Below are 24,925 nucleotides of genomic sequence, written 5' to 3'. Positions count from 1 at the left end.
GGAAAATATCTACTTACACAAAATTTTCATCACAGTAGGTTGAAGTTATCATTTTAAATCAAAAGCATATTGTTACGCAGATGAACGTTCTCGAATCTTGAGGACTATTCATAATTCAAATAGAAAAGGTGAATTAGATGAATTTGACCAAAATTATCGTGAAAATTGGTGATCGGGGCAATGTTAGATTCGTGCACAGGGTGTGGAAATACCTCGATCAGATACAACAGATAACACACCTTTCACGACAATTTTGGATGAATTTATCAATTTCACTTTTTTTTGTTTGAATAATAATCGAACAATCAGTCTTCAATATTCAAAGAAATTTATCTGTGTGAAAATTCGTCTAAAATAAAAATAGATAAGAATCTTGTTTGTTGGAAATTTTATATTGGAGCAATTTTATTTTTGGAAAGATCTCACCTAAAGTGTGGCTCCATGGATGGTACTAATAAATCCTAGCAAGAAATCATGACCAAATGACCTTCATAAGATGCAGAAAAAAATTCAAATATTTTGGGCAACGTTTGACAGCTCCACCTCCTTCTCCCTCCATCGTTCGAACTACAAGTTTTAAAATTTAAAAAAATTCAAGTGTTCAAAATTCATTTTGTCAAGTTCAAAACTTCTCAAAATATAATTCGTTTCCTTCAAGTGAGTGGTAAAATTAGATTTGAACAACTGATTTCTATTCAGTAGATTAATTTTATTCATTCAGGTTTTCATATTGTAGATAAAATTAGTAAATAAGGCTAAATTAAAGGCAATGTTGCCAAAATAAACAAAACGCAGAAAAAAAATGTTTGGGGTGAAATAAAAAAGTCTGGTGAAAATCACGAGCTCGATTATCTAAACTTAACCTTGACCACCAGGATGGGTGGATTTTGACCTTTTTCGGAAAACTGGGGGGGGGGGAGGATTCGTAAAAAAAAGCGGTAAGGTGGAGTCAAAAACCATGGAAGACATTTTCAGTTTCTGATTCGAATACTCATTTTCCTGTCCAATTTCTCAATTTCAAACTTTTTATAAAATTCAAATTTTGTATGAACAAATATCATTTTAGTAGGTATTTCCGGATTGTCGTACAGTGTGAGGAGGAGGAGGAGGAGGAGGAGGAGGAGGGGGGAATTTTTCTATGCTAATAAAAATATGAAGTTTCTTGGCCAATTTTTTCAATCTCTTGAGAAATGTTTATAGATGATGCTCATTAATATATCACCAACATTTTTTTCCTTCAAGGCGTATAAAAAAATTTTTGTTCAAAAATTAGAAAAAAATAATAAATTTTAGTAACCAAAACGTTGAAAAAGTAACCAAAAGTGATTTTCCTCTGATTAAGTAAAAATAACAGTCCTTTCCAAAATTACTTGAATTGACGTTTTCTTAGCAAATTTCAACCGAAATTGCAACTTCCTTACAGGGGAAGGTAAGTAAAGTACGTACCTATCCAAGCTATCAGAAAATTTAGAGTTCAGTTCAGACAAAACTAGAACTAGATTGAAAAACAAAAACATGCCAGTCAAAATATAACAGACTCGAGATAATTTTTTGAATTTTGGTGAATTTTCAAAAGTAAAATTCGAGAAAAAAGACAAAAAATCAAAATCTTACTCGACTAACCCAGAACGACTCTGAAAATTGAGATGTAGGTACTTTATTTTTGACCACCTCTCATTTCCTTCAAGACTATAAGAGGTTTCGAGCTGATTTGAGCAGTTTGGGAGCGTACAGTAAATTTTGAAAAATTCCAATTTCCACATTTTTTAAGCCTACCTAAGAGAAAGCTGTAAGTTTTTGTATGTCACATTTTCAACCTCCCAGATGCATTGGAGAGTTTTGAGCGACACTGTAGGTCCTTTATTACGAGTATATTTTCAGGAATTATGATTCAACTGTAGTTGGTTTATATCACTTTGGAGCCTCCAGTGATATGTACCTACCTATTTGGAAATTCCAGTTTTCTAATTATGAAATGGTCAGAAAAATGAATGTTTCCAAATCGGTAAAAATCAATCTTGAAAAATTAATGGCTTATTTCCAATCGACTCAGAAGGTCGAAAAAATGGCAGTCATTCACCAACTTTTAGCCATCTAGTTCAGTAGATGGGATTTTGACTAAAAATTACGAATTTTAATCACGTTTTACTTTGATAATTCTATAAAAATTATTTTGTGGACTCCGTTATATTTTGAAATTACAAATGAAAATGAAAACTTTTTGATTTGTTCATAATTTTGAACAGGAAGCAGTGTTGCCAATGCACATTATCTAACTCATTTGACGAATAATTTCACGGAATAATTTTTCTCAAACAATAAAAAGCACTTGGATATTTCAATGGGAATAAAGTTTTACTTATAATTTCTTTGATTTACAGCCTTTACCAAATAATTCCTTCAGTTAGTAAGGTACGTTCCAAAAAAATCCTCAAAATGAGGGGGGATTCTCCGTTCCTTACGATAAAAGAAATACATTTTTCAATCGGATCGGATCTAATCCAACCCCATATTCGTTATACAAATACCTACCAACTTGAATTAATTGAAATAGGCTCAGAGTCGCAGAACACATATAAGCAGGTATACGTATTTTAAGTAGGTACCCATGTGTTGGCATTAAAGTGTAAACAACCCTTACTACATGTCATTTTGAAATATCGCCCTTTACGCATTTTCGCCCAAATATTAGGAAAAAAATTCGCTCACAAAAGAGTAGTAGTACCTGCGAGGATATCGTAAATTACGAAATTTCCATCAAAACGCGCCTATAAATTTATAACACGATGACAAAATTATATAAAACCGTAATCGAATTCGTTGGGAAATAATCGCGTTTGCGAGCTGCCGAAAAATGCCACATCTTGATAAATATGGCGAATAATGCGACGAGAGGGAAAAAATAATCGAATTATTCGAGCATCATAAATTGAACTTTTTTTTTCTTCAACATTATTTGACAATTTGTGAAATACTGTCTTATACGATAGGTAGAGGTATACGTAGTTACTCGAGTCTGAATGGGTATTCGCGATTTAAAAGAACTCGTGCTTTTTGCCATTTCGAGTAATTTTTTAAAATAACGACCATGTAGGTGGAGGTAGGTAGATATCTTTCGAGGTGGACTTTTTTTTATCGATGTTTGAGATATTTTGCTTTTAGAGGGTGTTTTTTATCGTACCTATGATTTTAGCTCGGAAGGTATTTAAAATTAAATACGAGTGTATTCGATAACTCGAGGTGAGCTGAATCTTTTTCCAGATCATTTTGGAATAGGTAGGTAATCGATGAAATAATTTCAACAAATTTTCAATTTAAACTCGAGATAATTTCAGTACAAAATTACCGTTTAGTTGGTTTTTAATTTAACAAGTTCTTTATCTAGGATCTAACGACGATAAACGAATTTAGCCGGGTAAAATTAAATATTAAGCTTTGAACTCGGCCACGTTGTCTTGAAAAATGAATTTTAATATTTACCCAGCAGCGTTAGTCTGTTTTACAACCAACGTTATTGGCGCAAAATGGACATTACGCGATGACCTAATAAACGAAGCAAAATTAAAATACGGGGGCAAAGTAAACACAATCGATGTCTGAATTATCAGCAGCAGTAATTAAATATGCCGGCAATCAAATCTATCTGATGCAAATTTTTATAAAAATTTTGATTAAATTTTTATTCACTTTTAGCTTGTATATTCGACGGATCCTTTTTGTATCCTGAGAAAAAGGAGTGGATTAATTTTACAGGGTATCGAAACAGCTTTTTCCCAAAATGAAGACCTCTACCCCTTCATCTTCTTACGTAGATACTCGAATTTAAAAGGTCAATAAATTTTTTATTTTTACCCAACGCTGGAGTTTTGTAATTTGAAGACAATTTTTGTTCACACGGGGACTCTCAGTTTAATTCTAGAGAAACACGAAGAAAAAAATTTCCACGAAATGATTAATATTCATCTCACTCAAATTTCCTTTTAAACGAGTAAGTGGGTATAATTCTACCAAAGATTCTATTCCAATTCCATATAACGAGGAAATCCCCCAACATTAAAAATTTCCACTTCATTCAAATCGAACCAAATATAGGCATAATCGAAGATATCCTGGGTAAAAGGATACATAACCGCATCATCGATTACTGTCACGAAATAATTAACAAATTACACGGAAAAAAACTCGCGCGCGAATCGTCGTCTCGCAGTCTTCTATAGAAGAAAAAAGCAGCTACGAAATTTTTGCGAAGAAAATAAAATGACGAGCGAATTTAAATGATACTATGAATTTACTTTCACTGGTGGTGCTACGCTTAATAAAAGACGAAGAAAAAAAAAGAACAGATAGCGAAAAGAAAGAGAGGCATGAAATAGTACAAGGAAAAATGCAAAGAAATATTATCTTAGCAATAATATAAAAAATGAACTCTTTTATCATATAGAGGTACTTTTTCTTTGAAATAAATCCCAAGTTATTATTACGGAAAAACTTTACACAAGATTTTTTTGCCCGAGTATTTTTCCTCCCAATGTATCTCTTAAGCGGAACAAATTTATCTTTAGATCTTACGTTGTCATCTTGGAATAAATTTTATTACTTGGCCTTGTTTAAAACATAAAGAGGGATCTGTTTATCGTGTATATTTTAATTATGACATCGATCCGCCATTTATATTGAAGTGTTTCGGGTTAATAGGGATACTTGAGTAAGATTTCGGGAGGAGGGAGACGATAAAAATAATGTTTTTTATGTTCAACCGGCATGTTGAGGATGTTTTTGTAAAGGTAATTGATCCTGATTGAGGATGGGTCTAAGAAAGGGAACACGAACAATTTCAACTTTCCTGAAATTTATTCATTCATTCATAAGTATAACATTCAATTCGATAAAATTATGACTTTTTGTATTTTTTTGGAGCCTTCGATTTTTTTTTAAATTTAAAAATGAACTGAAAGCCCTAAATTTTGACTCTCGAGAGGGTCTTTGTGCAGACCCAAAATGTTCCTACTGATTCAGATATCTTTCTTATCAGGAAAATCTGCTCTTAATTGAAACCAACAGAAGCCTGCCGAACATGGGGTTGTGGAATTTTTCGGATAAATTGGGTGAATCAAATACAAATATTTTAGCGAACAAATTGAGTCACTTTTTTTGAAACGTTTATATAGCAATTGATTTGTTTACAATCGAATCGAATCATTTACGAACGATTGGTGATTAAATAAATTGATCTGTCTACTAGCGAAGTGAATCGAATCGAATCGATTAATTCACATCCGATTGCCGATTGAACAAATTGATTGATTTCTAAGTGAATCATTCGCGAACGAATTGATTCATTTACTTAATTTTTGGTGAATCGTTCACGAACGAATTGAATAATTTTTGGTGAATCATTCGCGAACGAATTGATTAATAGTTAGTGAATCATTCGCGAACAAACTGAATTTTTCAGTGAATCATTCACGAACGAATTGAATAATTTTTGGTGAATCATTTGCGAATGAATTGATTCGTATACGGTATAAGTGACTCGTTCGCGAACGAATTGAATTTTTCAGTGAATCATTCGCGAACGAATTGATTCGTATTAATGACTCGTTCGCGAACGAACTGATTTGTATAAACGACTCGTTCGCGAACTGAATGATTGGTATGAGTGACTCCTTCGCGAACGAATCGATTCGTATAAGTGACTCGTTCGTGAACGAATCGATTCAATCTTGTACTTAGTGAATCATTCACGAACGAATTGAATAATTTTTTGTGAATCATTCGCGAACGAATTGATTCATAAATTTTTGGTGAATCATTCACGAACGAATTCATAAATTTTTGGTGAATCATTCGCGAACGAATTGAATAATTTTTTAGTGAATCATTCGCAAACGAATTGATTTGTATAAGTGACTTCTTCGCGAACGAATCGATTCATTCACTCAAATTTTGGTGAATCATTCACTCAATTTTTGGTGAATCATTCACGAACGAATTAAATAATTTTTGGTAAATCATTCGATAAGTGACTCGTTCGCGAACGAATCGATTCAATTATGTACTTAGTAAATCATTCACGAACGAATTGAATGATTTTTGGTGAATCATTCGTGAACGAATTGATTCGTATCAATGACTCGTTCGCGAACGAACTGATTCGTATAAACGACTCGTTCGCGAACTGAATGATTTGTATAAGTGACTCGTTCGCGAACGAATCGATTCGTATAAGTGACTTGTTCGCGAACGAATCGATTCAATCTTGTACTTAGTGAATCATTCACGAACGAATTGATTTGTATAAGTGACTTCTTCGCGAACAAATCGATTCATTCACTCAAATTTTGGTGAATCATTCACTCAATTTTTGGTGAATCATTCACGAACGAATTAAACAATTTTTGGTAAATCATTCGATAAGGGACTCGTTCGCGAACGAATCGATTCAATTATGTACTTAGTAAATCATTCACGAACGAATTGAATAATTTTTGGTGAATCATTCGTGAACGAATTGATTCGTATAAGTGACTCGTTCGCGAATGAATCGATTCATTTAGTCATGTTTTGGTGAATTGTTCACGAACAAATTGATTAATAGGTGGTGAATCATTCACGAACGAATTGAATAATTTTTGGTGAATCATTCGCGAACAAATGGATTCGTATAAGTGAATCGTTCGCGAAGGAATCCATTCATTTACTCAATTTTTGGTGAATCATTCGCGAACGAATCGATTAATTTACTCAATTTTTGGTGAATCATTCACGAACGAATTAATTCATAAATTAAAGAATTGATCAATTCGTTGGCGAATGATTCGCTAAAGATGAATCTATTCGTTCGCGAATGGTTCTTTCAAAAAATTGATCTATTCGTTCATGAATGATTCTTTTAAATGAAATAATACTCTTACGAATAATTCACTGAAAAATGAATCAATTTATTCGTAAACAATTAGTTTGAAAACAGATCAACATGTTAATAAAGGATTCGTTAGGAATGGTGAAGGCTTTGTGAGATTTCAAGTTTAATCGAATTGTTACTGAATCATTCGCGAACTAATTGATTACTGAGTTTTCTAAAGAAAAGTCATCCAAAATGATGAATAAAATTTTAAAAATCGCTCATAAACTTAAAAATGAAAACCAATATATTTTTAAAAAAATTTAAAGCTTCATACATACGATATGAATCTGAGAATCAGAGATACCCCCCCCCCTCCAAACTCACAGAAAATATTCATAACACCCTTCCAAACACTTTTACTTGGGTAAAAAATGATCACGATCACGTGACAACATTATCACCTCATCCAACTACATATTTCTAAATTCACGACAAACGTAAACAATCATCCCACATGGGAGGTTTCATTTTACACGCGTTTTATTCAACACCTCAAGCTGGCGAAACTTTTATCGGCGCGTTTTAATCGAAACAACGTCATGTGAAATTTGTTTAAGTTTGCCAGGCAATCTTAATCGGGCCGTAGACATTTTACCTTCCTTATATTCAGCCAAGTGAAAGTAAAACTTGATACGCAGCCAAAAAAGAGAAACCTGGAGGAAAAAAAAAGCTTGGGCAAAGTGCGTAAACGTGAACTTTTGTTGTATAAAATCGCGTATACTATACGTACACACTATATAGACTGAACCGATACTCTATCTTTTGCTCGCATTTCGCTATACGTGTTGTAGGTACGAGGTACTGGGTGCTTTCAACGCACCTACACAGATAGGCTGGATTTACACGTAAAACTTGAAAGCTACTTGAAGCGTGACACATTTGATAAAAACCGACAACTTTTTCTCGTATTCGCGCGCTCGGAGCAAGGGCATGGTATGCCAGAACGAAGCAAGTTCGCTGTCTAATATATTCTTCATTTTTCAACCTTATAAAGCGCGTCAATTTGTACGAAATGACGTGTCGTCGTCATCGCGAAACGTTTCTTTATTTCTTGTGTAGTCTTTTGAAATATCGCGAGACGTGTGTTTTTCGTCTTGTTGCTGTTTACCTACACGTATTATTGCGATAATTTGCCAAAAAAGAAAAAAAATGTATCTGAAGTTTGGGGTTCTTACATTGGGAACCACTAGGATGAGTATAGAAATCAAACTGAACAAATGACTATTAGATCGTAAGAGGAGCTCAAAAAATTTTCATTTTCAAATTTTTAAAACAGGCTCAAGTTCATTTTAGAATTTTTGCATTTTTTGAAAATTTTTGAAAAACTGGAAATTAATTTAACGAGGTGAAATTTTCAAGATCTTATCAAATGGGTGCCCTTTAAATAGACCCTGATTTTTTTATTTTAGGTAACCAGATAATTAAATTTATTAAACGTAAAATATTTCTTTCCTCTTTGTACCCCATTTAAATCACTTTTCACATTTACACCCGATGATTTTTTTCTCTCCGGTCGAGGTTTACTTTGAAATTCAGAAATTCAATGATGAGCTCTGAACACACGTAAAACAAATGTAGTATGAGAGGCCGAAGCTTTTAATTTTTTGCACGAATTAAGGGAGCAGTCCTTTCAGGAGGCTTTTTGCGACCACTGTTTCAATAAGGTCGCTGCTAAACGTCAACAACAAGTTGGCTGTGTAGCATTGCGATCTAATTTATGCCGGTAAGACCGTCGAGCTCGGAGCACCAGTCCTGGTGGAATTTAAAATTAACGAATAAACGTTGGTTTGTATAATAAAATTCGGCTGTTTCAAAAAGGGTCTAAGTTTCTTTTAAATAGCCCGTAAGTTGGAGTATACACTTCAACAAGAGCAAATGAGCAACGCATATCGCTCGTACTTATGTGATGGAACATCCTAATCTGAATGAGGACAACTCTCTTGGGATTTTCTGGATGGATTTATCTCAGATATTAGGTACCTATCTATAAAATTGGAATGAATAGGAACGATTAAATATTTGTTTTAATTATTTCACTGTCACTCGTATAGATATAGGATAGGTACAAGAGGTCACATATTATTACTACGGGTAATTTTGAAACAGAAGAAATATTTTCAAGACTCAAAAGAGAAAACGTATTCAGCTGAAGGACATTTTTTTGGTTCGGAGGGGAAAAGTCAATTGGCAGCTGGAGGTTCAAAACCTTCATTTTTCAAGTTGGCGACGGTTTTTCTCCGAATTTGATGAAAATCCTCGGGGTTGGAAATTTTATTTTTTCAAAAATAAGATCTCAAAAACACGATGAAATTTTTGAACGAATTTCGGTTCTTTTACCAAAACAACAGCTCTCCAACTGTATCTTGATTTATCCCTTTTGAGTAAGCTAAGGCAAGGCATATAAAAATATTATGCTCGGACAATTTAGGATAATTCCTCTCAAAACTATAAGATTAGCAAAGGCTTTACGGATGAATATGCTCACAAAAAATCCACAGAAAATAGAAATTCCAGTTCTGCGAATTACTGAACCGATTTTGATAAAATTTGAAATTTCACAACAGTTTTTTATAACTCATTACCCACCTAGAAATAGAAAACGGCGAAACCGATTTCGATGAAACTTGAAATCTCACAAAGCCTCCCCCATCACTAACGAATCGTTTATCAACAAGTTGATCTGTTTTCAAACGAATTGTTTATGTATAAATTGATTCATTTCTCAGTGAATTGTTTGTGAAAGTATTAATTCATTTAAGGTAATCATTAATGAACGAACTGATCAATTCTTTAATTTATGAATCAATTCGTTCGCGAATGATTCACCAAAAACTATTCAATTCGTTCCCGAATGATTTACCAAAAATTATTAAATTCGTTCGTGAATGATTCACCGAGTAAATCGATTCGTTCGCGGACGAGTCACTTATACGAATCGATTCGTTCGCGAACGAGTCACTTATACGAATCAGTTCGTTCGTGAACGAGTCACTAATACAAAACAAATTCGTTCGCGAATGATTTACCAAAAATTATTCAATTCGTTCGTGAATGATTCACCAAAAAATTGAATGAATGATTCACCAAAAATTGAGTGAATGATTCACCAAAATTTGAGTGAATGAATCGATTCGTTCGCGAATGATTCAGTAAAAAATTATTCAATTTGTTCGCGAATGATTCACCAAAAATTTATGAATCAATTCGTTCGCGAATGATTTACCAAAAATTATTCAATTCGTTCGTGAATGATTCCCCAAAAATTGAGTGAATGATTCACCAAAATTTCAGTGAATGAATCGATTCGTTCGCGAAGTAGTCACTTATACAAATCAATTCGTTCGCGAATGATTCACCAAAAATTATTCAATTCGCTCGTGAATGATTCACCAAAAATTGAGTAAATGAATCGATTCGTTCGTGAATGATTCACTAAAAATTTATGAATCAATTCGTTCGCAAATGATTCACCAAAAATTATTCAATTCGTTCGTGAATGATTCACCTAGTACATAATTGAATCGATTCGTTCGCGAACGAGTCACTTATACGAATCAATTTGTTCGCGAATGATTTACCAAAAATTATTCAATTCGTTCGTGAATGATTCACCAAAAATTGAGAAAATGAATCGATTCGTTCGCAATGGAGTCACTTATACAAATCAATTCGTTCGCGAATGATTCACTAAAAAATTATTCAATTCATTCGCGAATGATTGATTCACCAAAAATTAATCAATTCGTTCGTGAATGATTTACTAAAAATTTATGAATGAATTCTTTCGCGAATGATTCACCTAAAATTATTCAATTCGATCGCGAATGATTCACTCAAAAACTATTCAATTCGTTCGTGAATGATTCACTCAAAAATTATTCAATTCGTTCGTGAATGATTCATCACTAAAAACTGAATATTTCGTTCGCGAATGATTCACCTAGAAATCAATCAACTTGTTCAGTAACCAATCGGTTGTGATTGTGAATGATTCGATTCGATTCACTTCGCTTGAAAACAGATCAATTTCTGTACAATTGTTTCACAAAAACTGAATCAATCTTAAATTAATTGCTCCGTTTGCAAATGATTCACAAATGATTCGAATTGATTGTAAACAAATCAATTAGCTGAACAAATGTTTCAAAAAAAAAGTGAATCAGTACGTTCGTATAAAAGATTTTGAAAAACAATTTAGCAGCAAATCGAATTTGATGAAAAACAAAAATTGAAAACAAATCAAGGATAATTTCTTGAGCAATTTGAAAAGTTCTGAGCTCATGGATTTCATCAATTTCAGTGCAACTTCAAAAATCCATCTAAATAATTTTGAGCTCAAAAGTCACATAGATTTCTAGCAATTTTTTTCATCATCTTCTGGTTCAACACTCAGGAAATGCGTAATATTCACTAAAGTTAAAATTATCAAAAAAAAAATCAGTCGCCAAAAAAAAATATACTCTATGTTTTTGATTTCTCAAAAACTTTCTAGCTTGCGACCGAACTAGCCCACACAGCCTTAAAAAAAATCGCACGTTCATCACGAAAATAAAAAAAAAATCTTTCTCACAACATCCAGCCTATCTGCGAATGTCAAAATTCCACTCGTATACACAATGACGACGACGACGCGAACGAGAAAGTTTAAAAGCGGATATTCAAAATTTATTCGCGCGCGAGTTGAAAATTTCTTGGAAAAGTCGACGTTTAAGTTCCATTAACGCGCGTAAACTTTCGTTCAGTAATCAAATCATGCACACGAACACATTCTCTACTGTTACCAATTAACCGGAACGCTTTTATTTACTACACGAATACCATTCGAACGCAATACGCGTAGCTTGCAATTTAACCCATTCAAATTCTCTCTATTTTTACCCAGTACCTACCAGACAGAGAAGAATATAGAGAAAGAAAAACACAACGAGAATTCGAACAAGGATGAAACAGGGGGTGGTTGAATTTATATACGCAGCGTTCTCAAGGTAACGCTGCTAATCTGCCCACCGCGTATGCAATTTATGCCGCTGAAATAATCAAAATTTCCACTTTGTACGCCGAAAAATCCCTTTTTATTCGTCGATTAACTCGTACCTTCGGTGGAGCGTTTTTCTCAACCGGGTTAACTGCGAAATAATGATAAAGCGGCTTTCCATCACATTGGCATTGGCAAAAATAATCTCAAACATGGTTTTCTTTTACACATCATCGACGTTTTTCTTCGAAATTTAGAATTCACTTTTTCGACAACGTGAAAGCATATTTTATACCTTTTCCTATTTCTTGGAAATAAGAAAAAAATAAAAACAAAACCACACCACAAAAAAAACCACATAACTGCTCGAGTTGGTTATGTTTCATTTCGGACACGAAAAAAAAAGAGAGAAAATTAAACAAATTCTTAAACTACCATACAGTAAAAATTATCGTGTTAAAAAAATGTCTAAGTATACAAACACACAGTATATTATAAAACAGCACACTTCAAGGCAAAAGTTTTTCAACACTGAAAAAAACCACGTCACACAAGGCAGCTTTCGTCTACCATCGCCCAAACTAAAATGGAAAATTTTTTCAAAGGTACGAGTATTGTGTACAGGATTGATGTGATTTTTTTAAAGGATTGGGTAGGTAGTTGAACCTATTTAACGCGATGTAGGTAAATAGTATTTTCTGAAAATCGAGATTATAAGGAAGCTATAATAGAAAAATAGCTCTCATTTTGCTCAGGTTTTGCACTTCTATCAAAGAATGGTCGATCCTAATGAGTTGGGTAAGTTAATTCGTAAAAACTCGTGTATATGTGTACTTTCATAGGTACGTGGTTTTGTTGTTTTGCAATTTTTACTTAAATACTTAATCATCACAATCGAGTGTATCTACCTTTGACTCGATATTGAAACGTAAATTTAATGTTCGTAAATAGAGCTCCAAACCATGGCACATGAATTGGATCAGCAATTGAATTGGTATTTGTGTTTCGAAAAACCTATCAATTCGAGCCAATATAAGAGTTTAATTGAAAATACAGTAGTCTGTCTACACAAATTGTAAAACCAAATCTGTAGTACATACATCAATGTTTTTTTTTTAGTTCATCTGTTGAACCATGAATAGGTAAACAAGACATCCAACCTACCTTCCCGGTTGTTATGTACCCAAAAATAAAGGCAGGTAATTCTAATTCAGAGCTCGTTGTACTCGTATTATCTGTCTTTTTTTATGCAGTCAAATAAAAGGAACTGAAAAGGAATTACTTCGATTTGGTGCAAAGCCACAGATGTTTTGGTATTCGTCTTTTTCATTAATTTTCATTCAATACGATAATTATTTGTGATGAGAAAGTCTTACAAGTTTCCAAACAGGATTATTGTTAGGTAGATATTTAATTTACAAAACATTTCATCCAACGAGAATCCAGCAAATTATTGATTAAAATGGGTTCTGATTGAGTGATTGACAGAATTTAATTTTCTTTTTAGTTTATTTTCAAGTATCAAGCACAAAATTGAACTCTACGCTTGTTTCTTTCATTAATTTATTTTTTTACAACATCAAATTCTCAATTACAAATTTACAAACGTGACAAACTCATTAGGAAATGCTGAAGAAATTCGAAAATTTAATTCTCAAGATATTTTGTAAAAATTAACTTGAGTAAAATAGGAGCCTTTTGACCCAAGAACAGTGAAAAAAAAGTGTAGATGGAAACTTCATCAAATTTGCAGTAGCGAAATCCGAACTCAAAATAAAATATTGCAATTAAAACTGAAATAAAATCTTCGCAGCTCCTTTCAATTCTGCAACAAAATTTTTTCCACTCTGATGATATTTTGTAATGTCTTGCCTAGTTTGAAGAATACTAATACTACAAAAAAAATTTCAGGCACATTTCCAAAGAAAAGTTAAAAATTGACAAAAAAATTCCTTTTGTGATCTATTTCAAAAAAGAAACCGAGCCTTCTGCTCCTTCCCAAATTAAAAATTAAAAGCCATAAAAGTAGACAAAGAGGTTTTGAAAAATGGAAACAGTTCTAGTGTTTAAAAGTTCTGCAACTTTTAAAATTTTCTCTACAATGAGCTCTTCAACTTATCTGTTTTCTTTATTACATTTTGTTACATTTTTGTTGAACTTTTGTTATATTTTTATGAATTTTGCTATACTTTTGTTGAGATTATTTTGATGTTATATTTTTGTTATTTGTTAATTTAATTTCTGTTGTTGGATTGTTGACGTTAAGAAGGACAATGATGCTGCTGGACGTCATAAAATAAAACTTTTGATGATGATGAACACGAAGTTGTTTTGGAAAATTTTCAACTCACAACAAATGAAGAAGAGGAAATTTATTTTTTATGTGATAAAAAACTTCAAAAACTTTTAATTTTTGACAATTTTTTTTCAAAATTTTGATTGAAATTAAACTGTTTTTGGTTCATGAGGAAGAAATTCAAAATTTTCTGGCTTATTAACTAATCTTGAAATAATTTTAAGAAAAGACTCGAGCGCTTATTTTGAAATAAGTGAGGGACGGGAGGTGAGAAAAAAGCACTGAAGGGTAGATCCTAAAAAATACAAATTAATATTTTGAAATCGGGGACCAAACTGATATCAATCATTTGTAAATTACAGTAATTTTCTGGAAATAATTATGCTGGTATTTTCCTGTAAATTATAGATAATGTTTGGCAAATAAATTGGCAATTTTTGATACTTTGGTGGAAATTTTTGGTAGGTAAATTACTGACAATTTTTGATGAATTTTTGTTCCACACAGTAACTGTTTATATTATTCATAATTGGTAATTTCTGGTATATTCCTGGTAATTTCTGGTAAATTACTGATAATTTCTGGTAAATTACTGATAATTTCTGGTAAATTACTGGTAATTTCTGGTGAATTACAGGTAATTTCCGGTGAATTACATATAATTTCCGGTAAATTACTGGTAATTCCCGGTAAATTACTGGTAATTCCCGGTAAATTACTGGTAATTCCTGGTAATTTTAGGTATATTGCTGGCAATTACCAGGTAATGTTTGGAAATTTTGTGGTTAATTCCCTTCAGAAAATTCTTGTAAATTACTAGTAAATTTCTGGCAATTTTTGATAAATTTTTGGCAATTTTGAGAGTGTTTGTTGTAATTTGTGGTAAATTACTCTCTATTAAGTCTTGTAAAACAGGCACTGGAAGTTTCTAGTAAAATACAGGTAATTTCTTGGTAAATCACTGGTATTTTCTGGTGAATTACAGGTAATTTTTGGAAAACTACAGGTAATTTTTGTCAAAAATCGGTAATTTTTGGTAAATTACTAGTAATTTCTGGTAAATATTTGGCAATTTTGAGTAGGTTTAGTAATTTTAGGGAGATTACTAGTAATTTTTGGTAAATTTCCAATAGTTTTTTGGGAAATTGCATAGGAAATTTTTGGAAAATTTCTGATGACTTTGGGTACATTCCATGATAATTTTCAATAATTTTTTGAGGTGATTTTTTTTGGTAATTACCTAATGGGATATTTCTGGAAATCTTTTGTGAATTTTGGTAAATTACTGGTTATTTCCCAAATTTGCATCTATTTCTACCAGTAGGTATGTATTTTGGTTTATAGGCAGTTTGTGAAGAAACGACCAATTTCTGACAATGGGTCGAGTTGAGCAGAAGTAAACTTTTAAATATAAAAATCAGACTTTTGAGAACTTGGAAAAAAATTATTGAATGAATTAGATACCTACTAATAATATGATCTCAATTTCTCAAAAATAATGTGTGGAATTTACTGGCTTTAAATTGCTATGTTGATCAACTTTTTACTTCAATTTTTTTTTTTTTTAAATCAATCTTGAAGACTTTCATGCCTTCTGGAGGGGGGGGGTGGTCTTGAGATTCCGTTTTCATAATTTGTTCGCTGAAAAATAAGCATGTAGCAAAAGAGAATCTTCATTCTTCGTTGTAATTTTTTTTTTGAACAGTCGCTTCTAATTTTTAAATATACTCATCATGAAGAATATTGAGCTCTAAATTTGGAACTTTAACCTCGAGTTTTTCCAATTTCAAGGAAAATTTTTGAATTGACATGCTTTGCCCAAAGTTCAACCAGTCTTTTTGAATTTAGTAACTCCAATTCAGAAACTGAGACCAACCATATTATTTCTGTGTTTACGTACATACGAAGGTCAATGCTTCTATAAAACACCTCAGCAATATATTACACGAGTTTTTACGAGAAACTACCCCTCGTACGTATAGATAGCTTATTTTGAATGACTGATGCGATGAACGAACGCATGGTAATAAAAACAAATAAAACGAGTAGGTATTCGAATATTCACGTAGGTATTGTGTACCACGTACCACCTAAAACGCTAATTGTGATCTGCGAATTACAGACTTTTACAACAATACACGTGTTAGTTTTACGATAAACCATAAAAATGAGCTCGTAATGATATTCTCGCGATTCGTCGTCGTGTAAAACACATGTAAAAGTACGAGTACCTACAGTCCTACACCTATATATCAGCACGATTATACGAGATTGTGGCTCGAATGGCCATATAGTAAACGAGACAAAGAGGGATGATCGCGTTCTCAATTCTCATTGCACTGGAGTCTGGAGACAATCAGGATAGAACCGAAAAAAAGGTAAGTATAAGGTAAAGAGTATAAAAAGATAAAGAAACAGATGTATGTAGTATACGGGCGACTAAACAACAGGAAGCAATTAGGGCCTAATTAGGCGTGTTAAATGGTCACCTTAAACCCGTCATACGTCCAACTGCCTAATTTCAAAATACACGTTTGCACATCGTACGGAAAATACTCGACGTCAATGGCACACGAAGACTTATATATGGTAGGCGGCTGCCACATTACTAAACCCGTGTAGTATACGGTAGCTTTCGTCATTAACGTTACTTCGTAATTGCCGTCTGCGCTATAAACATAGTACACAGGCACAAATGCTATTATCATTTCAAAAGGTGTAACGTTCAACGTTATTATCGTGTAACGATATTAAGTCACTGGATATATGCCAACTGTAAAACTTTGCACCTCTTTTTAATTGTTGTTGTGTGTCGAAAACGTTGCGTCGTCTTGGTCGATGATGATATCGTGTATCATCCAAGATACCCGATTCTAGAGGGGGCATGGGGCATATGAGCACCTCTTCAATCAAGAAATTCAATCCGATACTATATACGTTTGAGTTATCGAAAGCTTTCGTTTGTCGAGCAAATGGAACGTTTTCGACACATATCGAATTAGCGAGATGATTCAATTTTCCAAGAAGTAAGAACCCTTCCTTCGCTTCTCAACATCTATTTCCAGGACTATAATTCTCAAAGTTGTTTTAGTCGCTGAGAAAATAATTCCGCCGTTTGTATTCTCAAAATAAGCGCAAAATAAATCGCATCAATCAGAACGAAAGAATTTTCATTTTTTGAGAATTTATTATTTCCTCAGGTAATATAGTACATTACCATTTCGTGTTCACTTTAGTCATTTACATGTCTCTAGTAAAGAAGTAAGTACCTATCTCGCCAGCGTTTTTTCCCCCTTTTCCATCCCATTTTATTAATGCACCAGTCTTCGGTAAAATATAGAAAGGATATGCAGTTGATTTAAAATTCTAAAACGTATTCTAAGCGAATATTCTACAAATCACTTTTATCACTTCGGACTGTAAACTTAATTCTGATTCGATAAGTTTTCTTTTCTCAGCTTAGCTCGTGGTACATTTTTATGTTCCATTTCAATGAATATGTTCAACTTTTTCTCATTTTTACTGCCGATTGGGGAAATACCCAGCAAGTCGTTATGTGCGCTTTTTTTTTTTTTTTATTTTATAAAACAATGATAAACTTTCTCAAAAGAATGCTTTTTCGCAGACCTTCTTTTTCTTTCAAATTCGTAACTGATGTTTAATCAACTCATTACCCCGCGGTGAAAACTTGCATTACAAGGTAGATTCGCACAAATCCATTCCGAATGTCATTTTATTCGTTTCGCATTAAGTATAAGGGAAAGAAAGAAAATCTCTAAAAATTTAATTCGATAAAAAAAGAAAGTAAGACGAAGAAAAGTATAGGCAAGAAGCTATCGCTATAAATAAAACAACATTTTGAATCATTTCCAACCGGAAAAACAAACCAATAAAATTCGGCTCAGAATCATTGAATTGTTAAACGAATTCAGTTGTGAAAAGGGAAAGAGAGCCATACGATATGAAGTATTAAACTGTGAAAGAAACGTTTGTAAAAATTTTGTTTATATGGCTTACCGACGAACTCACTCACTGTAACGAGGAGAATTGGTAAAATTGAAAAAATGCGCTACATCGACAGGTTCCCATTAAATATACGACAGCAGACATTCGTTGAAAATGGAATCTCTTAAATTCCAAACGACACACGACGGGATTTCCACAGCCAGCCATGCGCACGGATCATTAAACACAGATTATGATTGCCTTAACGGACATATTTTTAAAAACAAAGTTGATTTTTTTTATTATTTATTTTTGGGATGGGTTGGTTGTTGGTTTTGTCTTTTTTGGTGGAAGGAGGACGGATTTAGACGCTGGTTTGATTGGTGTTTGGCTATGAGTTTGGTGAGATTAGTCGTTTGTTTATGAGTGTTGCGTGGAATCAACAGGTTGTTTGCAGGTGAGATATGAGTTGCCATAAGGTTGTGTAATGATAGCCAAAATTCAATAACGAGAAGTTGAATGGAATAATATTTCAATTCCGATGGAATCCTGAACCTGATAATAAAATGTTTTTGCAATTTGAAGTTTGATGAGGCCACGACAAGAAATCAGGCTAACATTTTCATGGATTCGTGGTCCTTTTGGCTTTTTAAAGAAGACCTTCCGATCATTTTTGAAAAGATCAATCATTTTTAACGATCGAAATCCAAAATAAATTGATCCAAGATATCGATTTTAGAAAAAATAAATAAAATAAAAAAATAACAATCGATCGATCACAATGAAATCAAAAATAAATGAAATAGATTTTTAAAAGATATTTTTCTGGGAATAAAAATAGATTTTTGAAAAATTTTTGCCAAATAAAAAAAATGACGAAAAAAAGCAAAATACTTAATACCTATCTAATAAAGACCATAATCGATAACATGAGACTAAGAATTATAAAAAGAATCGATTTTTGGCTTTAGATCAATCTATTTTAGATGATGATCGACCTTTGAAAGTGAATGCTACCTATTTGTAGGCTAAAATTGATGTTTGATCTTAAAAATGATCAATCATGTGATTTCGAAAGTTGAAAATGAATCGATTCTTGTGGTTCGATTAATCGATTTTCGATCTAAAAGTACATTTTCGAGGGAAAAAATGATTTTTCATCTTGAAAAAGATCGATTATACAGAATCGAAAGTCGATATTAAATCGATTTTTGTGTTTTGATCAATCGATTTTCGAAAATAATCGAATTTTAATCGAGACGTCTATTTTAGAAGAAGAAATTAATTTCTTATTATGAAAACGATCCATCAAACAAAATAGAAACTCGATAATAAATCAATTTTTGAATGTAAAGTCTGATTATGAAGTTCATTTTTTTTAATTTCGAGAATTGATTTAAAACATCATCTATGTATCATATTATATTCAAGAAATGATCATATGAAATCGAAAGTCGAATATACGCGACTTTCGTAATTCGATTATTCGGTTATTGGTAATGATCAATTTCTGATAATCTGATCATCAATAAGTTTATTTTTGAGGAGAAAACGTAGTTTTTCCTTTCGAAAACAATCGATTAGGTATATGAAATCAAAAATGATTCGATTTTCGTGATTCGATTATTCGATTATCGTTAATGATGAATTTCTGATCATGAAGTCTATTTTTGAGAGGGAAAACACGGTTTCAATTTCAAGAACATTCAATCGTGTGAAATGGAAAATCGAAAATGAATCGATTTTTGTGTTTCGATGAATCGATTTTTGCTAACAATCAATTTCTGATCCAATAGTCAATTTTGGAGGAGGAAGCATCGTTTTTCATTTAAAAAATAATCGATCATATGAAATCGAAAATCGATTCATTTTCGATTTTCGATAGTTCGATTATCAGTAGTCACTAATTTCTGATCGAGAAGCTTATTTTTAGAGGGGAAAAACATGGTATTGACTTCAAGAATATTCAACTGTGTGATAGAAAATCGAAAATGAATCGACTTTTGTGTTTCGATAAATCGATTTTTTTCTATCCATCGATTTCTGATCCAAAAGTCTATTTTTGAGGAGAAAAAGTTGTTTTTCATTTCGAAAACCATCGATAATACGAAACTGAAAATCTAAAATGAATCGACTTTTGTGCTTCGATAAATCGATTTTTGCAAACAATCGATTTTTGATCTAAAAGTCTATTTTTGAGGAGAAAACGTCGTTTTTCATTATTCAATCGTGTGAATTAGAAAATCGAAAATGATTCGATTTTTGCTAACAAATGATTTTTGATCCGAAAGTCTATTTTTGAGGAGAAAACATAGTTTTACATTTCGAAAACAATATATATCATATGAAATCGAAAGATTCGATTATTCGATTTCACTAATTTCTGATCAAGAAGTCTATTTTTGAAGGAAAAAACATAATTTTCATTTTAAGAACATTCAATCGTGTGAAACAGAAAATCGAAAATGAAATCGATTTTTATGTTTTGATAAATCGATTTTTGCTAACAATCGATTTCTGATCCGAAAGTCCGTTTTTGAAGAGAAAACGTAGTTTTTCATTTCGAATACAATCGATCATAAGTATGAAATCGAAAATCGAAAATGAATCGATTTTCGAGATTCGATTATTCGATTATAAGCAGTCACTAATTTCTGATCAAGAAGTCTATTTTTGAGGGGAAAGAACATGGTTTCACTTCAAAAACCATCAATAGAAATAGAAAATCAAAGATGAATCGATTTCTGTGTTTCGATAAATCGATTTTCAGAAACAATCAATTTCTGATTAAAAAGTTTATTTTTGAGGAAAAAATGTGATTTTTCATTTTGAAATTGTGTTTGATTATCTGAGATCAAAATCGATTTTTGATAATGATCGAGTTGTAACTGGGAATTCTATTTTTGAGGATATAGGACTTACCTATTTTTCATTTTGAATACGACCGATGATTACGATCGCGAAAAGCTAACGAAGTAGAAATGAAAAATTTTGTGGTATCAAAAATGACAGTTTTTACAAAAAGTAGAAGATAATTAATTTAATCTAAAAATTAAAAAATTGCCTCACAAATTGATTTTTGTTTGCAAAAGCTGACACCATTAATCTATAGCGGAAATGTTTCGTGAGACGAAAAGAGGGGATCAGAATGAAATTTTGGCTAACATCGTATGTACCACAAATCACTTCTTACTTGATAGGAACCTCTACCAAAGAAACCTAGTTTCATCGAAGATCTTACAGACTGTTGTATTTACGGCAAACTGGTTATGCAATTTTATTAACATCTAAGATTTGTACTAAGCTGAACCCAATACCTTAAATTTATTGAATCATCTCGCTATTCTTGATAAAAGTTGATACCTCATTTTAAATCTACGTAGGTACCTAGGTAGGTAATTATTTCTTACAAATATCAATTAAAATACGTTACACAGTAAACATTAACGATACATCCTATATTATCAATGACCCAAAATACACATAAATAATATAATAACAAGAAGCATCGGCAAATATGTCCAGTAAAATAATAATAATAAAAAATAAATAAATAAATAATAAAATACCACCATGTACCCAATTCTTCGTTTCTCAGTAGGTACTTAAATCACGTTACCTACGAAAGCGTTTTAACCTAAACATAAACATTGCCATATAGCAAGTGCCATACCTCATAAAAATGAATTCTTTCAACCAAAAATAATTTCACGCGTATTATGTACCTCGCATTCGTCTAATTTATCAAAACAAAGAGCTCGCGAGTAAAAAAAAAAAATGCACTAAATATTTCGCAACGGCCGAAAAAAAAGTTATTGTTACTCTTCCAACTGTGCAAAATGCAACATTTCTCTTAACAATATTTTTCACATTATTTTTATTTGGCGAGAAAAAAAATTCGTTTGCTTAAACACTTTTTTACAACAAAATTTATATACGTTCGAATTACAGAAGAAAAAAAAAGCAAAACTAGATGAAACTTGGGTAATATTTTTCAAGCGTTTGTACGTGAATTAGTACTATAACGATCTTCCTCATTTGACACCCTTTTTTAAAATGAAAATTCGCATTTTGCAACTATTTTAATCTAAATTCTTCGCGCAGTAACTAACGCATTTACCTATAGGTATGGTTTTTTTTGGTGAAATAAACACCATAATTCTAGCAAAATGCATTTTGATATGCACACACATTTTAATAAATAAACGCACGCGATAAAAGCTCTAAATTCTAAAATGAAATTATTCCAGTCTCGAGATGAAAACTTTAACGGGTCATGGTCGATTGGCGTATTCCAATTTATCGAATTACCATCGAGTGAACGTTTTCGCAGACATTTGAATCAAATTTAAATGCATTTCTTAACGACCAAATTACAAATTAAACAAATCTTACGTCAAACTTTTTAAACCCAAGTTTGTTTTTTTTTAAAAAGGAAGAAGAAAATACACAACTTTTTAAAAATCGACTCGAATTGAATACCGAATCATAAAATAAAAACCTCGAAAAAAGTTTTTCAATTAGTACCGAACACTTATGTCTCCTATTGGATAATTTTTTCCAATCGTATATTGATTAAAAATACCGAATATTATTTATTCGAGTACATTCGAACATCGTTTCCAAAAGTTTTAATTTCCCTGCGCAAATAAGGTTAACGATGATTTTCAAAAATAAAAAAAAATCTTCATCTTCTGACTTCCATTTTCGCGTACAAGTTTTAAAAACAAACGAGGCTTTTAAACTTTTCATTGTTGTTGATTTTATTTAAGTACGTAGTTGTAAAGAACTGCGTTCTTTTCCTCGTTCTTTTTTTCTGAACGTGATTCGAAGTTGAAGCATTTATGGAAAAAAAAGGCTCACTAGGTACTTACCTGGCTCGTATGCAAAAGCTCAACTGAACTTTATTGGTATTAATTAAGCGATTATAAATAAACTACCTTTTTTTTTTAATGTGAATGTGGCTAATCCGTACTTAATTTATGTGTATCTAACTACACTGGATTAAGTCGTGTGATTGGTTCACTACTTTATGGTGTAGATGACTGTGTTGATGATGGAAATCACTTATCTATCTATCTCTTTAATGTGAAATTTTGTTCTATCAAGGTTGGTTGGAGGAGTTGTATTTTTATACTTTAATCGTACTATCAAAAATAATGATTACCTAAGACTCGAATCAGAGGTAAGCTTAATTGAGATTTCATGATTAAAAAATAAATAAAATATCGCCATCGGATTCAGAACAGTTTTTTTTCATAGTTTTTGAGAGTAAGTAGGTGATAAATCAATTTTGTGATTCAATCAAAGTTTTAGGACGGGACGTGAAATTTCCTATCGACAAAGTCCAGTAAATTGATTCTCATTTTGAAAAACAGAGAAAAAAATTGACAATGGAAAAAAACTTGATTTCATTTTCGGAATTCATCACAAAATGGAACAAAATTTACGCCATGAAAACAACAGAAGGTTTTTAAAAGTTGAAAAATGTCGACTTGAATGTCAGTACTTAAGGTACCAACTTTAAATTATTTTTCTCTGATCTTCACCTACTACATATTTGAATTCCAAATAAGGTTTGTAGAACAAAAAGTGGTCAATTTTTAATTCTTTACAAATTTTACACAAATATGAACTTTTAGTAGGGATTTTTGAGTCACCCTATAAAAGTAAAAGGGTGGATCATGAAAAAAAGATGTTGAAGGATTTAAACCAAATTCAATTAAGACCTCGATTCTGAGTATACTACACAGAAAAAAATTCAGCTCTGGGGGTGCACCTAGAGGGAAAATAGGGGTTCTCAAAGAGGAGAAATTTTCAAAAAATCGTGTTTTTTTTCTCGCTCTAACCCCTAGCAACCTGTTTTTGGAAAAATGGCTCACTTCTGAAAGATAGTAGAGTCATTAGAGATTCTGCGCCGACCTATATCATTGTAATAAAAACATCCAAGACCACTTTGGGGGGTTCCACTGGCGGTTAATAATTTACAAATCGCTTATTTTGGGGTAAATTCGTGTTCTGAAAATTCTTTCATTCCAAATACATATTTCACATTAATTAATTATGGGTCAAAACATCGAGTGATTTCATTTCTTAAAATGAGTAAATAACCTTCTTTTGGAACGTAGTGATGCCAATTTTTTTGGCCATTATTGCCAATTTCAAAAAATCGAGAAAAGCAATCAAAACCTTGTAAAATTTTCTCAGTTTTTTGAAATTGTCAATGACCAAAAAAAAATAATCACTGCGTTCCAAAATATTTTATTAATTTTTAGAAAATGATACCTCTCGATCTTTCGACCTAATTAATGTAAAATATTTTGAAAAGAAAGAACTTTCAGAACACGAATTTACTCGAAAATGAGCCATTTGCAAAGGACGAGTTGCGATAAAGCCATTTTTTGGGACCATACAGTTAACAACTGAACCACTCTTAAAACGTAAAATATTATAATAAATGTCCCAAATACGAATCTGTGGTTAGTTGACCCAAAATGACTATTTTTTTACCTCCAGGGGTTCCCAAAGTTGTGAATAAAAATTTTTTTAAAAGAATCACTGAGTATTATATTCAAAACCTCTTTTAGCGTAAACATCTGTTTGGACCCGATAAACGTTCTGCGAGGTGATTTTCCTATTTTCGACCCACGAGGGCAGAGAAATTGGAGGTGTTTTGATTTTTGTAAAATTTTGGAACCACAATTTTGAACCTACCCATTTGAACCTCGCTGAGAAGCTTTATACAGTTTATTAGTATCCGAAAGTTCTTCATCCTACCAAATTTCGAGCTCAATAAAATTTT

General features: G+C 32.1%; 1 protein-coding gene across 4 annotated transcripts in view; it reads right to left on the bottom strand.

Moving 5' to 3' along the window:
* LOC135841720 (acetylcholine receptor subunit alpha-like) overlaps positions 1–24,925 on the bottom strand; it is a 406,867-nt gene that overhangs the window by 90,667 nt on the left and 291,275 nt on the right. Inside the window, exon 5 of one of the 4 annotated variants that reach the window (XM_065358853.1) lies at positions 16,668–16,848. The exons of the other annotated variants lie outside the window; for them this stretch is intronic. Within the exon in view, the coding sequence (XP_065214925.1) occupies positions 16,668–16,848 (181 nt within the window). The remainder of the gene's footprint in view (positions 1–16,667; positions 16,849–24,925) is intronic. 4 annotated transcript variants of the gene reach the window in all.

This window comes from Planococcus citri, chromosome 3 (assembly GCF_950023065.1).
Source record: "Planococcus citri chromosome 3, ihPlaCitr1.1, whole genome shotgun sequence".
NCBI lineage: Eukaryota > Metazoa > Arthropoda > Insecta > Hemiptera > Pseudococcidae > Planococcus > Planococcus citri.
The sequence above is the reverse complement of the archived record's forward strand: the minus strand, read 5'-3'. Positions and strand labels throughout refer to the sequence as shown.